Genomic DNA, 14831 nt, shown 5'->3' with positions numbered 1-14831 from the left:
AGGGAGGCTTTCAACAATAATTTTATTAAATAGACAGACACCATCAAAAATATTTAGAGCTAGAATCGCATAGACTTTCATTGAGGTGAGATAAATGTTTTCAATAATTGTTGTTTTTCCCCATCCCCCTGTATTGTCCATGTGTAATTTAAGGTGATAAAGATAAAGCAAAGTGACTGTGTCCTGGCATAACCTAACAATGAGAAGTCAGTCATGAGATTGCCTGAAAACCTTCACAAAATGTTACTGAAACACTTTAAGTAAAAACAAAAAGTCATGGAGTATAGAATACTTGATAAAATAAGAAAAGGATATTTTGGAAAATATCCAATACTAAAATTTTAGAACAATAAGGATTTTCTAGTTGACCAGTGCTTAGAAAAATCCCCTTCTTTTCTGAATAGTCTAGTTACCAAGTTCTTACAGTTTGCTATGTCATGCTTGACTTTGTATGAAGAAATTTAAGGATCTGGACATTTTTCTCCTCTTTTTTCTCTAAGACAAAGAATTTTAAAATTGCAGATATATGTATGTAGATATATACATACCTACATACATAAACATAGGGTAATTTCAGAAGACAGCATGATAATTCCTTAATAAAATAGACTTTTTTTCCCCTAAATTGAGCATTTAAAAGGAGTCTAAAAATCTTTTAAAAGAAACTCTACACAAAGAAAATGTAATTGGTACTGCAGAATTAGTCCTCAGATAACTATGGGATTGCTATGAATATATATGAAGCACAATGAGGCAAGCTGAGTTTGTCATTCCTACTCACTGAAGTGCTGATGTAATTATTTTTTTCAAAGTGGTGCTGAGGAAGGATTCTGGAAAAAGACTTGGCAGCTAGCTCAAACCTAAGCTGTCTCATCTTTACCTCAGGAATAAAGAGGATGGAATAGTTCCATGATAATTCTGACAAAATGATGTTTACACACTCATATCCTGAATCTTAGTATCACTTAATAAATAAATCCTAGTACCTAAGAATTGTGCCTGTTATAAAATAGAAAATGGGGCATAATTTTATTTTTAGGGGGAAAAAAGACAAATATAGGCTGAATAGCCTTTTGTTAATAATCTTCAGTTAACCATAAAAGGCAGAGATAGCATCATTTGTAAATATCATAATTCCTTATTTGACTCAGGATGAGGATAAGGGCACAGCTGCAACTCATGCTAAGTATGAAATGAGTGCTGAATGTTAGCCTATACCAAAAAACAAAGAAAACTCAACTATATTTTCCTGCATATGGGATTGAAAGGGATTGTGCCAGTTCAGTGTCTGGTACTTAGTAGATCCTTAATAAGTGTCTACTAAATTGATTTGAATCTTTAGAAAAATTTTAGGGTCACGAAAGAAAGTGGATAATTAGCACAGTTATTTGGATGATTCAGATCTCCAATTAAGCCTAAATTATTTGGATAATGCTGTGATTTATTTGGTAAGCTGTCTCTCATCTTTATTTAGCTTTGGCATTGGAGTCCAGTGTATGACTAGTGTTTCAATCTGTATTTGACAAAATAAAATTTAAAAAAAATTGGTAATGGTGGGATTCTGATTGTTGTTCCGAGCCCAAACCTAATTATTCAATTTGGGTCACCCAGGACCCTGTTTTATCACAGTTATCCAAATAATAGCAAGTAAGGGATTTAACTGTTTTTTCAGTTATACAGTCAAGAAGAAAGGTGATTTTTTTAATGGCCCAGATTCCCACAAAAATAATTATGAAAACTAAAGATGCAATTCTCTGAAGTGCAACTTTTCAGATTTTTAAAAGTTTGCTTTTGATTAAGGTAATTTTCAAAAGTTTCTCTAGTATAGAAACATCTTAATTAATCTAAGGTCACTTTTTCTGTCAGCCTTAGTTTTGTGGAATACACAGGAGAAGCCAGAGTAAAGCAAAAAAGTCCTTTAAGCATACATTCAACTAACCCAAAGTTCATACACAATAGCTCATAAATGTTGCACTCAAGGTCTCATTTTGGGACAACTTATTCTTGTTTTAGACACATTTCTACAAAGCTTAACTATTTCATTTCTAAGACCAATCTGGTTAGATCACAAAGTCAAGAATTTTAAGGGAAAATTATGGTTAAACTAAGTAAATAATAATATTTAATATAAAGAGATAAGCTTCAGTTATTTTTAAAGTATACATATAATTTCTTAAAGATACTAGAAAAACATTCAGTTACTATTAAAAACAAATAAAGAAAAATAAAATGGGGCACGCTGGATTGAGTGCTGTAGTTGGAATTAGAAAATCTTAGGTTCAAATTCTTCCTCAAACATTTATTAGCTATCTGACCAATTTAACTTCTCTCTCTGTTGGTTTCCTCATCTATAAAATTAGTTTGCTGCACTTGATCTCTGTACTTTCTTTCAGCTATCAATGTCTATAATTAAAATCTTCACTGAAATTTTTTGAGTAGACATCTATAGTCACTGCCCACTCAATCCTGTATCCCCTGGAATATTACTTAAGCTTCTTTCCATTCTACTGAAACTTCTGTCTTCAAGGTTATCAATGACTTCCTAATTTCTAAACCCAAAGTCCTTTTTTCTGTTTTTATACTCTTTAATCTCTCTAATAATTGTCCTATTTGAGAATATCATTTTTTCCTTTTCAATTTATATTCATTTGCTTACTGTCCCCTGTGTAAAAATTATACTTACCCTCAAATTTGAACCCTTAAAGCTTTCCTATGTTTCAAAGCATTTTTTCCCTGCCCTAGGATCAATAGCTTCTTCCTTTCTCACATCTCTTAAGGGTTTTTATTGGTAGTATACAGGCATTCAGTGCATATGATCTGCCAATATGATTATTTGTACATATTAAATGTCTTATTTCCCCTAGAAAAATATAAATTCCTTAAAGCAAATAGATGTCTAATTCATCCTTAAATTCTAAATATTTAGATGATATCTTGAACATAGTAGGTGATTAATAGATTTTTTTGGAATTAATTTTATGTTGGAAATAATCACTCATTTAAATAACATCAATGAGAGTAAAGGGGACACACATTAAACAAATAAGGAAGTGCTTAATTGATTATCTTTGCATTTAGTTAGAATGACAGGTTTATCTTTCATTATAATTCTGGGGTTTTTTGTTTGTTTGGCTTTGTGAATTTTCAAAATGAAAAGACTCTTCAATAGTGCTTCTGTGACTCTCTGATTATAGTCAGGGTGATATTTTCTCTACTAGTAGGATTATGATCTTTCATTCCTTCTCACTCCATCAATTTCTGTTGATGTTCTTCCATAGAACTTTCATACAAGATTAACCCAGCTATACGTGACATAATTATATGCATTTGTTGAGAAATTTCCTTGGAGGAATCTATATTTGTACTTTCCTGGATCTTATTTATTATTCCCAGGGGAATCTCATCTGTTTCATGTCACTCCTCTGCTTTGCCTTTTTTCCTAATTAGTTTTGCTACGCTTTCTCAGTTTCCTTGCCTACATCATTATTCAGTGGTATCTCAATGGTATCAACAGTTTTCTAGATTCAATTACCATGTGTGACTCCAAATCTTCAAAACCAAGTCCTATTGATGCATAAAGCACGGCCTTTTGTTTAATAGTACATTTTTGTGTGCTTGATGTTCTCAAGCTAGGCATGTAGGCTTCATGGTGGGCTGAATGGATTTTGAGTCAAGAATACCTGATTTTGGATTCTTTCTTTGGTTACTTATTAGCTATATGACATTGGACAACTCACACCCTGTGAGTCTCAATTTTCTCATCTATAAAATGGGAATGATAATGTCACTGATCTCACAGCATTGTTGAGAACTAAACAATATAATGTATGTGAGGTGCTTTTCATATTTTAAAAAACTATATAAATAGTATTAACTATAATACTATTCTTATATTTTTTATTTGTTAGGATACAACTATATGATCTGGTTTTGTTGGTGATATTATTTTTATTAACTAGAGTTAGAACTCAATTATTTCTAGTGTGAGAGATATGAATAACAGAAGAAATAGAAACTATCATTTCAGGATATGATTTTTTAAAATCTCCATTCCCACCAAATATTTTAATAGGAATGAGATTACTTTTCTTTATCCCTGTTTGAACTGTGAGGAAATTCTATAACTAATGAAGTGAAAAAGGAAAGAAGGAAAAATAACCATGATAGGACAAGATGATCTAGGGAATGGATCAGCAGACTCAGAAAAATGTGCTAAATATATTTTGAAGGAAAAAATGTACAATTGAACATTTAAAGGAAAGAAGAATAATTTGGCATACTTGACTAATGCAAAGAAAAGTAGATGAGAGTAATTTGGAAAAATCTCATTTATAGATCTGAATGTGTTCTAAAAATAAAAAAGGTTAAAGGTTAAATAAATATTAAAATATAAACTGGATTGTAATAGTATATCCTTAAATAGGAAAGAGATATGAATGAAAGTTGATTATCTCTAAGAATTCTAGTTCTATTAAAAATGGAAGTGTGAGAGATAATATATCAGCAGATACAAAGATTTTAAGTTAAAGAGTTGCAATTTTGGAAATCACGTCAATAAGTGTTAAGTATCTACTATTGGCTAAGTTGTGGGAATACAAAAACAAAGATTAAAAATTATTCCTGTTTTCAAAAAAGATATCCTTCATAGAAAGATGATATATCACAACCTATACTAATAAGAAAATTAACTATAGATATTCATAATTACAATATGGGCATTAATACTAGAACTATAATTTCATTGGTATAAAGAACTCCTAGAGCAGAAAACTTCCTTGAAAAATGCAAGTGTACATGTTCTTTAGAATTTATAGCCTTAGAGACTTGTCTTGAACACTGAGCGGTTAAGTCCTTTGTCCAAGATCACACAGAATCAAGTTTACAGAGAACTCTCTGGCTTTGTGGTCATATAGTATAGTTAATAGTATGAAAAAATATATAAATTCAGGTAAGTCTGGCCTCAGACACTTACTAGTTATGTGACCCTGGACAGGTCACTTCACTCTGCCTCAGTTTCCTTATCTATAAAATGATCTGGAGAAAGAAATGGCAATCCATTCTAGTATCTCTGCCAAGAAAACCACAAATAGGGTTATGGAAAGTGGGACATAACTGAAATGTAGCAACAATAAAATTCTCAAATTGTCACATTTGACAGATCATTATAGGTTTCTGAGGTAGGAGTGGAGGTAATATTTTTTAACATATGGTGTATATTCATATACATGGTCAACAAACAATTTCTGAAGGCTGTATAATTTATCTTGTTCTTTACACAGTTTAAAAAACACCCAGTATGTGAAGTATTTTTATTTATACTCTCTGGTTTGAAAATATCTTCTATGGGAGTTATATTTTTTCTAATTGCTGATGGAATGTGATAATTAGTACATAAATATAGTGCATTCTAAGAATTCAGGAGTCAATTTGACAGTGCTCTCCTTTCAGAAATCAATTATTATAATTACCACAGCAGCATCAGTTTGTCCAAAGGGCATGCTTGTATTGATACCCAGCCTTACTCCAGAAAGACAAAACATATGAATTACTGATCAGAAAGTCATTCTCACATTAAAAAATAATTACTTTTGTTATATAGTGAGGTTTTTCCCTTCGTGGCATGACTTTCTGACAAACTAAAATAACCCAATAGCTGTAACAATCCTGAAAATTTTATCTGACCTATAGTTCAGGTTAGGATATACATTATTAGTGAAAAAAATATTGTGTCCATCTTGAGTTGAGATTCATGAGTAGCTTTGCTTATGGGGAAACTCTGAAGATAATTGATAAATGTACAACTAAATTATCCTTCATTTTCTAAGCAATGAAAGGAACTGAGAAAAGCCAGTAGAAATATGGCTTTTGAGACATGGGAGTGTGACCAATGTCAATTGTTTGAATTGTCCTATACTTTCTATGACCATAAATGTCCTTGGAAAGTTATTACAAGTTTCAGTGACAGTATTTAGTTTTAGAAAAAAACTAAAAGTCACGTCACTAATTAAATATTGATTTTTCTACCCACTGTTGAATATAATCAGAATATCCTACTGCATGAGAAAAATACATCATTCTAGATCTGAAAACTAGTCTGTGTAAGGATCATTGTGTAACATTTGGTCTCGATGGAAGAAACCTTAGAGATTATATAGTCTAACATCTTTTGGGGGGCATCTTTGAGAGGTTAAGGGGAAAAAAATCCTATTTTGACCTTTCATGAACAAGTAACTAGAATATTTTCACATTATTATTTGGATTACCACAAAATGAAATAGCACACTGCCAATTATTTAATAAATTTGATATTATTAAGAGTCACATGTGATAATTCATGTCCCAGAATCTCTACTTCATTTTATACTAGGTGGAAAGATATGGCCCAAAATTTAAAAAAGAAAAGAAAAAATGTCTGAGGATAATAGATGAATGGGAAAATATATATTAAATAGCCAATCCTTACATAGTATAAAATGAATATGCTTTTTATCCTACATTTTGGAAGTTAGTCTTTAGCACCTAATATGGGACCTGGCATGTAGCAGACACGTAATGAGTATATGTTTAATTGAATTAATAAATAAAATTATGGTTAATTAAAAGCTATAATTAACAAATGGACACTAGCTTTTTAAAAAATAAAATAGAAGTTAGTGATCAACTTCCTTTGTTATTTATGCTTAAATATATCAAGAAATAAAGAAGCAGGGGTAGGAAGAGGCCAGAGGTTCACTAAAAAGTAATATGGTTCTTGTTTCTGTCTCAGTTCTTTTTAAAGGAACCAAAAAAAGTCATGGAATTAATGGAAAAAAAAATATAGTCTCTTTTTGTTTTTCTCAGAATAACATTCCACATATATAGAGAAATGTTATGGTTTTAAAAGAGCTTTTTCCACCTTTAAAATTTCTAGCAGGAATGCACATAATGAAACTTCTATTCTGAGACGATAATGGATATTTGTTATAAATCTAAAGGTTTAGAGCTTTGGTTGTTTAGTTCTACATCCAGTGTTCCTTGTATAACACATTAAGCTTCTCTTATGATTAAAGTGAACTTGAATCTCTATTGAAAACTGAAAAGGGCCAGTCTATATAATTACTTATAGCAACTGTAATCTGAGGTCCTATTAAGCTGAAAACCAGTCTGTGAGTCTTGATATGGCAGGTGACGACACTGGAGCTGGAACATTGATAGATATGCTGACAATAAAAGAAGTTCCCTGAAGATTTTATGAATAATACTTTTATTTTAACATAACAGTGAGTCTCTGAGACAATATTAGAAAACTTTTTCAGAGAAACTAAAAAGCTAACTGTGATAATTTGGAGAATAATCGATTTTGCTAATTGTGCTTTCTAAACTAGTTTGAGTATTTTTCTGATTTTATTTTCTAAGAATTTGTTGTTATAACATATTTGTAAATAAAAATCAAATAAAAATACCCTTAATCTACTGCAGGGATGATGAATGCTTCCTAGTCCTCTAGATTCTCTTCACCAGAAGAGAAGCAAGCTTTTGGTTGACATTTTTAGTTTATCAGAGATTAATGCCAAATGGACGACCTTGTCCTTTTACTTAATAGTGGGTGATTCTTATTGAGTTTAAAACTCACCATAATAAGGATGAGTAATACATTGTTGATACATCTTGTATATAGTGAACTTCAATACAATATCAACAAAATAGATTGCAAACTCATTGAGGGCAAAAATATTATCTTATAAATTTTTTTTCATAATTTGCAAGGGATAGCACTGGGCACATAATTGATTTGTCAGGATATTTAAAAATATATTTATTGACATTGAGGGAAATTATTTTAATTTTCCTTTGACTTATACCTAAGAACACCCCATTAGCACAACTGTAAATTAAAAATTTATCAATTAGGTCTCTTTTACAATGCATCAAAACTTTAGTTTCTGAAGAATACTTTTGGGAAAGAAAGAATGCAATTTTAAATACATGGATGTTGTTAAGTGCAATGAATTAATAGCTTAAGCCATTTTGAAATTAAATATTTTAACATCACCTCTTTTAAGATATATTTTTATACTTAATGGAATCAAGTTATCTTGTAAATTGCCAATTGTGTCTCTATACGGTCATTCATTCAGCATCAGTATAAGGAGAGTATGTTGGGGAAGAAGCACAATGTTGGACCAAGAGTCAAGAAAAAATGGATAGCTCTACCATATGTGACTAATGTTTCTTTAATTTCTCATAGCTTAAGTTGCCTCACATGTAAAAAGGGAGATAATACTTTTTTAGTAACAACCATTTACATGTCATTAATGGGAATCAAATGAGATAAACTGCAAAAATATCTTTCAAACCTACTTTTTTATATAGATTTTACTTGTTAGCAGGCAATAGAAGTTATAGCACTCAATATTTGTTTTATGCAATACTATTTTTAAAAATTATTGATTTGATATTTTATTTTATTTTTATTTTCTTCAGAATGCAGATGTCAACATTATTTCATTTTGGGCCATTATTGAGGGAATTTTCTTCTCTTGATTGAAGAAAGAAGGAATTATTACCTTATTTTTCTTTCTATCTTAAAATAATAGAAGCAAGTGGTTTAAGCATTTCCTTATAAGTATTAATTAGACACTTTGTGATTAAAAAAAAAATTTCTCAATTCTGTCTGATATGGACCAATAACGAAAGAAGACAAATTGGTACTGAGTGCCATTTATGACCTGAGAAAAGGAGCTGAACTATATAATACTTATTATTAATTGTAAAGGTGATTCTGGTACCATTAGAATAAGAAAAAAAAAAGATATCTCAATATCTACCATAAACAACGAAATAATGTACGTTTTATGTAACTGTGGACTTAATTAAAAAAAACTAATTAAATCTACCAAAACATGCTTTCCAACTTATATGTATGAATAATATATTTACTTTTCATATTAGGAATTTAGGTGAAAAACAGTGATGTAATGAAAGGGTCAGCTCATCATAAAATGTTCAAAAGTTATTGGATTGTTTTTTTTTTTTTTTTTTTGGTTTTTTTTTTTTTTTTTTAGCAATGATAGTTTTAAGGAGGTGGGGATATACTCATTCATTACTCTGAATTTTTTTCTCCAGAATTATTTAATTAAATATTTATGTTTTCCTAACAATTTATAACATATGAGTGTTAGTTTCATTATTATATTATTGTCAGAATGTGATTGAGCAGGAGGTACTCATTAAATATCATTTGAATCAAATTGAAAATGTCTAATGTTAATGCTCAATGGTAGTTACTAAAAGTTTCAAAGTAAATTACGAAGATAGTTGCTAAGGAAATAAATTTTTCACCTATATGCTCTGATTATAATCTTGGTGATTTTTTTTTCTTCTTTTTTGCATATTTATTTAAGAAGAAATAATCCAACTTCTAAAACAAGTAGTGATTTTGATTTGAGAAATGTCAAATTAACTAGTTTGGAGATAGCATGTCTCTAGGAAGAGTTTACAAATTTGTATGATAGAGACACAATTCTACCTTTATACCATTAATAGTGAAAATATTATTGAAGAATATTGCCTTTTAACAATTTGTATTTTTCTTAAAGACTATAGGGAGAGAATCCAGTTTTCATGAAACAAGGGATCTTACCAGTATTTTCATTAAAAAAAAAATCCAACAACAAAACAAAACAAAAACAAAAACAAAAAATCTATGCATTTTCCCCAGTGTCTAACAGAGTTATTTCAAAATATAAGCCATTTTATAGAAGAAAAAGAAAAGGAATCCCACAGCACTTCTTTTTAATAACTGTTCAGCTACAAAATTTTATTGGTATCCTTTTATGTTCCCTCTAGAGGATGTAATGCACAAAAGCATTGCCACGGAACATATAAAATTACAAATGAAATTTATTGTAAAAAGTAGAATGTCTTCTAGACTGGTGTCAGTATTTATTTCATTCATAAACCAAAACTGTAGGTATAATATATTCATTGTCAGCAAGTTCATGTGTAAATTGCCATCCAACGGTATTGACTGATATAAGACAGATATTGAAAAGACAATTTAAATTTACTCTTCCAAACATAAACTGTTCCACAAAAGCACTGTAAAAACTCCTTCAAGGTTTTGGGTTGTGCTTGACATTTATGGTTAACTACATAATTTGGTTGTGTCATAATCCATTGTGTTTGGCAATTTGGAGTTAAAGGCCTGCAAAGCAGATTGAATTCTCACCACCTCACTAGTCGACAACTTGAGTCTATGACGAAGCAAGCAAGAGAAAAGGTCAAGACGACGCTGACCAGGTGGGGAGAGTTTATTTACACGGTCCCTTATCTCAAGCAGCTGCAAAAGTGCTGAGTCCTGGGATCCCTGAGTATAGGGGTAGTCCAGCTGCAAAATCAAATCCCGAATTGCTTCAGGGTCAAAATGCATGCTGTAGCCAAATACTTGAATGTTGTTGATTTTCATGTAGCCCAGGTTCCGGGAAGGGTCAATAAACTCCAGTGGTTCATAGTAGATGCTTTCATTGCCATTTGGACCATTTGACTTGATGCGACTCCTCAAGTAGATATGTACTGTTTCAAAAAAAGTCTTCCATTTGTTGCCCAGCGTTAGCGTCCAGTTATAACACTGAAGTGGCAAGTCCAACTTAGTCCGCTCCCAGTCTGGGAAACTGTTTTCATTCACAGGCATAAACCAACTCTCAGAGTGGCTGCCTCCAAAGGGATTGACATAAACAGCCAAAACTGGCTCCAAGGTGCTATTTTTAGTTAAGCAAATCTGCAAGGAAAGACCCAAAATCATGTGAACAAGGCTTGCTTTGTACTTGTTGCTCTTCAGGGTAAGGAGCATTCGCTTGCGCCAGGAAGGATCAAACCAGCTATTGAGACGCATGTCGTTACTGATGAAAATGGCATGAACTTCAATTCTCCGGTCAGTTTTCTGCAATAGATATTTCATTTCCAGATCCTGCAGGTCAGTCTCAAAACCAATATAGTGCTCTGTGGATTCTGCCACTTCTGGTTTACAAAGCCCTTGACTCAGCATATATCCAGTATTACAATTTCCACAGCGTGTACGATTATCAGGAGCACAGGTCAAACATGAAGAACCATCTCCCACAATGCAGGGGAGGAAGCTATGGCAGGCAACCTGGTCATTGGGGCAAGTACAAGAGTGGGTTTCTTCAGAAAAACTTCCCAAAAGGCCATTTTCATTGCAGTACAGAAAGGATTGGATACGAGTTAGCCAGTAGGTTGAAGATCTAGGTAAAAAACAAAATGAAAGCACAAAGAAAACAATTACAAAGAGAAAAGCTTGTCCAAATATACCAAAACAATAACGAACTCCACTTCATAGTATGATCTAGATCTCAAAATCATCTAGTCCAAGTTTCTTATCAGTTGTATTTTTTATGTTTCTTTTTTTGCAAATTAAAAAAATGAGGTCTAGATAGATTAAATAATTTGCAATGTGATTCCTTTAATTCTAAATGCAGCATTCTTTTTACAAAGCTAATGGTTATCCAGAAGACCTACAGGGAAGGGGAACTCATGTCTTATGATTTTTTATTCTACTACCAAAAAACTCAAATTGTGGTTGTTCCTTCTTCTAATGAGATAGAATTTACTTCTAATGAAACTTCTGCCCATTACCTTTATCTTTCTTGTGGTCCCAAGAAAAAACAAGGATAATCCTTTCTTCTATATATTAACTACCAAATACCAAATTTTCTTTAGGTTAAATATCTTTAGTTCATTAAACTAACAATTATAGACTTTCATTGTGGTTAAAAAAAAAGATAAAAAGAAACTTGTAGCTCACGTTAGATTGTATAATACATATAACAGTACACAAAACTAGATGCATCTGAATTAAGCCTGAAGTAGTTTTTCTGAAAACATCCACTTTTAAAGAAATATCAGAAATCACCTCCTAGTATTATAGTATAACCAATTAACCTGCAACCTGATATTCAAAATGATTATGCCAATGAAAGATCAAAGAATTACTGTGAAATGAAAAGCTGAGATAGAAATATAGCTTTTATATCAAGCAAAATATCTGCAGTAGATGAGGCAAATAAAGAAATGCTTATTTTCCACTCGCTCAAGTTCAGCATCAGGGGGGATTAATGTAGGAGAAATCGTGAATAGAAAGCAAAAAATGATAAAGAAAAAGGAAAGGAGGAAAGGAATGCATAATATACATTTTAAATCAATGTATTTAAATCTTGGGGTTTTATTTGCCTTAAAAAAGAGGAATGAATATTACCTGAAGTAGTACACTTTTATTAAATATATTTAATTCTTTGAAAGCTTTAAAATGATAATTTCTCCCTCAGTTGTCCATTAGGGGAAGAGTAGACAGAGTATAAAAATATTATTTAGAAGGCTCAAGGGAATACTCCATGCATTTGGCTTGAGTTTTGAAGATGTTTTTTTCTTTATTCTTTGTAGATACATACTGTAAAAATCAAGTTACTCATGATGCCAATCTAAGAATTAAATAATCTATTAGATAATAATTATTTCCCCTAGTATTTTAAAATGAGGCTCTTATTCAGGTCTCTGAGAATAGGATTAATTACAATATTTTCAAAAATGCTATTCTGTAGAATTTGTTGTACAATATAATTGAGTTTTCCCCAGTGTAAGCTCTGTTCAGTCCTTTACAGTAACATTGAAATTAAAAAAATAAAAATTTATTTAGAAAGCTATTGAAATAAATTGATGAGTAGGCTTTCATACTATTTAAAACGACAATTTGTGAACATCAAAGCCAACTCTTGGGCTATTTGTTGACATTATACAACTTTAAGTTATTAGCACAGTATTTGGCATATACTAAGCACTGTGTAAAAGTTAATTATCATAATTATTAAGCAACAATAATATCTATGTTTTCTTATCCCAGATTCCTTTAATCAATACATTTTTATTTTAGGCTATATGCATTAATAATTAATGATGTGATCCTTTTATCAGTAATCTTTTAAAATATTTAATATTTCAAATATTCAATTATTTTTATGCCAAAAATAATTTAAAGAAAGAAATATAAATCTAGATTTCCCCTAAATTATAAAGAGGCTCACCAAAAGTAGAATTATCTTTCCATGATACAAAGTCAAAAACTGTAGAAGACTAATCTTAGCAACTTACTTTAGGATATTTTCCATATATCATATAGTATTTACTTCTGTTTAGCTCACTAGGTAATGTATTGAATCTAAAGTCACTGGTCTAATAAATTGAGAGACACCTCACTTTATCTATAAACACAGAATCAAAATCTCCAGATTTGTAAGGGACTTTAGGGATTTTCTAGTTATACAATAAAGTCCCTAGTATAAAGGTTAGGAGTCTCATTTGATTATGTCAGCTAATTGAAATTATTTCTTGACTTCATGAAAAGGAAAATACTTAAAGTTAATGGTCAAAGAACAATTTGATTTTGTCTTAATTTTTTTTTTGTCATTTCTCACGAAAGAAATTTTTGCTTGCCCCAATATGATTTTCACAGAGTTCAATTTTTGAGGACATTTTACCAAAATCTAATATGAAGAGTAAAGTTATTTTTGTCTTTTTCCCCTCTCACCTACTCCATTATATATCTCTAGTTTCATTTCTCCCAGGTACTCTTGTAGCCCAACATTGAGAACATTCATTTCTCTAAAATTCAATTTGTAATATTTTGGAGTTACTCTCTTATCTGATTTTACTTACTGGGCTTTTTTCAAAGCATTTTATTTTGTATTTTCTTGTTTACTCATATATCCAATTTTAGTTTCTATACAATATATGTTTGTGTCAAACTCTGCTTCCATATTACTTGATCTGTCTGAATTCAATGAATAAGACTTTCCTTCTTCAGGAATTGTCTGGCATTCTGTTGTGACAGTATGACACAGCAGGAAAGAAAGAAAGAAAGAAAGAAAGAAAGAAAGAAAGAAAGAAAGAAAGAAAGAAAGAAAGAAAAGAAAGAAAGAAAGAAAGAAAGAAAGAAAGAGAGAGAAAGAAAGAGAGAGAGAGAGAAAGAGAAAGAAAGAAAGAAAGAGAGAAAGAGAGAGAAAGAAAGGAAGAGAGAGAAAAAAAGAAAGAGAAAGAGAGAAAAAAAGAAAGAGAGAGAGAGAGAAAGAGAGAAGAGAGAGAAAGAGAGAGAAAGAGAGAGAGAGAGAAAGAGAGAGAGAGAGAGAGAGAGAGAAGGAAGAAAAGACGGAAGGATGGAAAGAATAAGGTTCCCTATGTTTATGGTTTTGTCTTCCCCACCTTCTCCATAGACTCTGAAGTACTATCTTGAACTCTGGGTAAAATATTTTTAAATGATATTGATAAACTAGTAATGTAAAGCAATGCAACTACTATGATAAAAGTGGAGACTCTCTTTAAAAAAAAAAAACAGGTTGAAGGAATCAAGTATATTTAAGCACTGGCAAAATAAATACAAGCAGGGAAAAAAAAAGTCTCAATCCTCAAGAAACCTATACTCTAATAAAGGAACACAATACAAGAGAAAGCTGAAAAGAGGGTGGGGCTCCCTATACCACTGACATTTGAAAACTCTGCAGTGATAAGAGAATTGTTCAGTTCTGCACACATATATTGTATCTAGGATATACTGTGACATATTTAACATGTATAGGACTGCTTGCCATCTGGGGGAGGGGATGAAGGGGGGGAGGGGAAAAATCGGAACAGAAGTGAGTGCAAGGGATAATGTTGTAAAAAATTACCCTGGCATGGGTTCTGTCAATAAAAAGTTATTTTAAATAAATAAATAGATAGATAGATGCTACTTAATTGAAAAAAAAAAAAAAGAAAAGAAAAGAAAAGTGCAGCCTAGAGAGGAA

The 14831-nt window shown here is 31.2% G+C and overlaps 1 protein-coding gene across 2 annotated transcripts in view; it reads right to left on the bottom strand.

The window, feature by feature from the left end:
* Window positions 1-9864: 9864 nt before the first annotated feature.
* The window catches only part of BRINP3 (BMP/retinoic acid inducible neural specific 3), a 502228-nt gene continuing 497261 nt past the window's right edge, over window positions 9865-14831 (bottom strand). For both annotated transcript variants that reach the window (XM_051998758.1, XM_051998759.1), the window contains exon 8: window positions 9865-11243. In XM_051998758.1, the coding sequence (XP_051854718.1) occupies window positions 10127-11243 (1117 nt within the window). In that variant the 3' untranslated portion in view covers window positions 9865-10126. The remainder of the gene's footprint in view (window positions 11244-14831) is intronic.

The sequence above is a fragment of the Antechinus flavipes genome, chromosome 4 (genome assembly GCF_016432865.1).
Source record: "Antechinus flavipes isolate AdamAnt ecotype Samford, QLD, Australia chromosome 4, AdamAnt_v2, whole genome shotgun sequence".
In the NCBI taxonomy this organism is placed as follows: Eukaryota; Metazoa; Chordata; class Mammalia; order Dasyuromorphia; family Dasyuridae; genus Antechinus; species Antechinus flavipes.
This window is presented reverse-complemented; position numbering and strand designations above follow the sequence as displayed.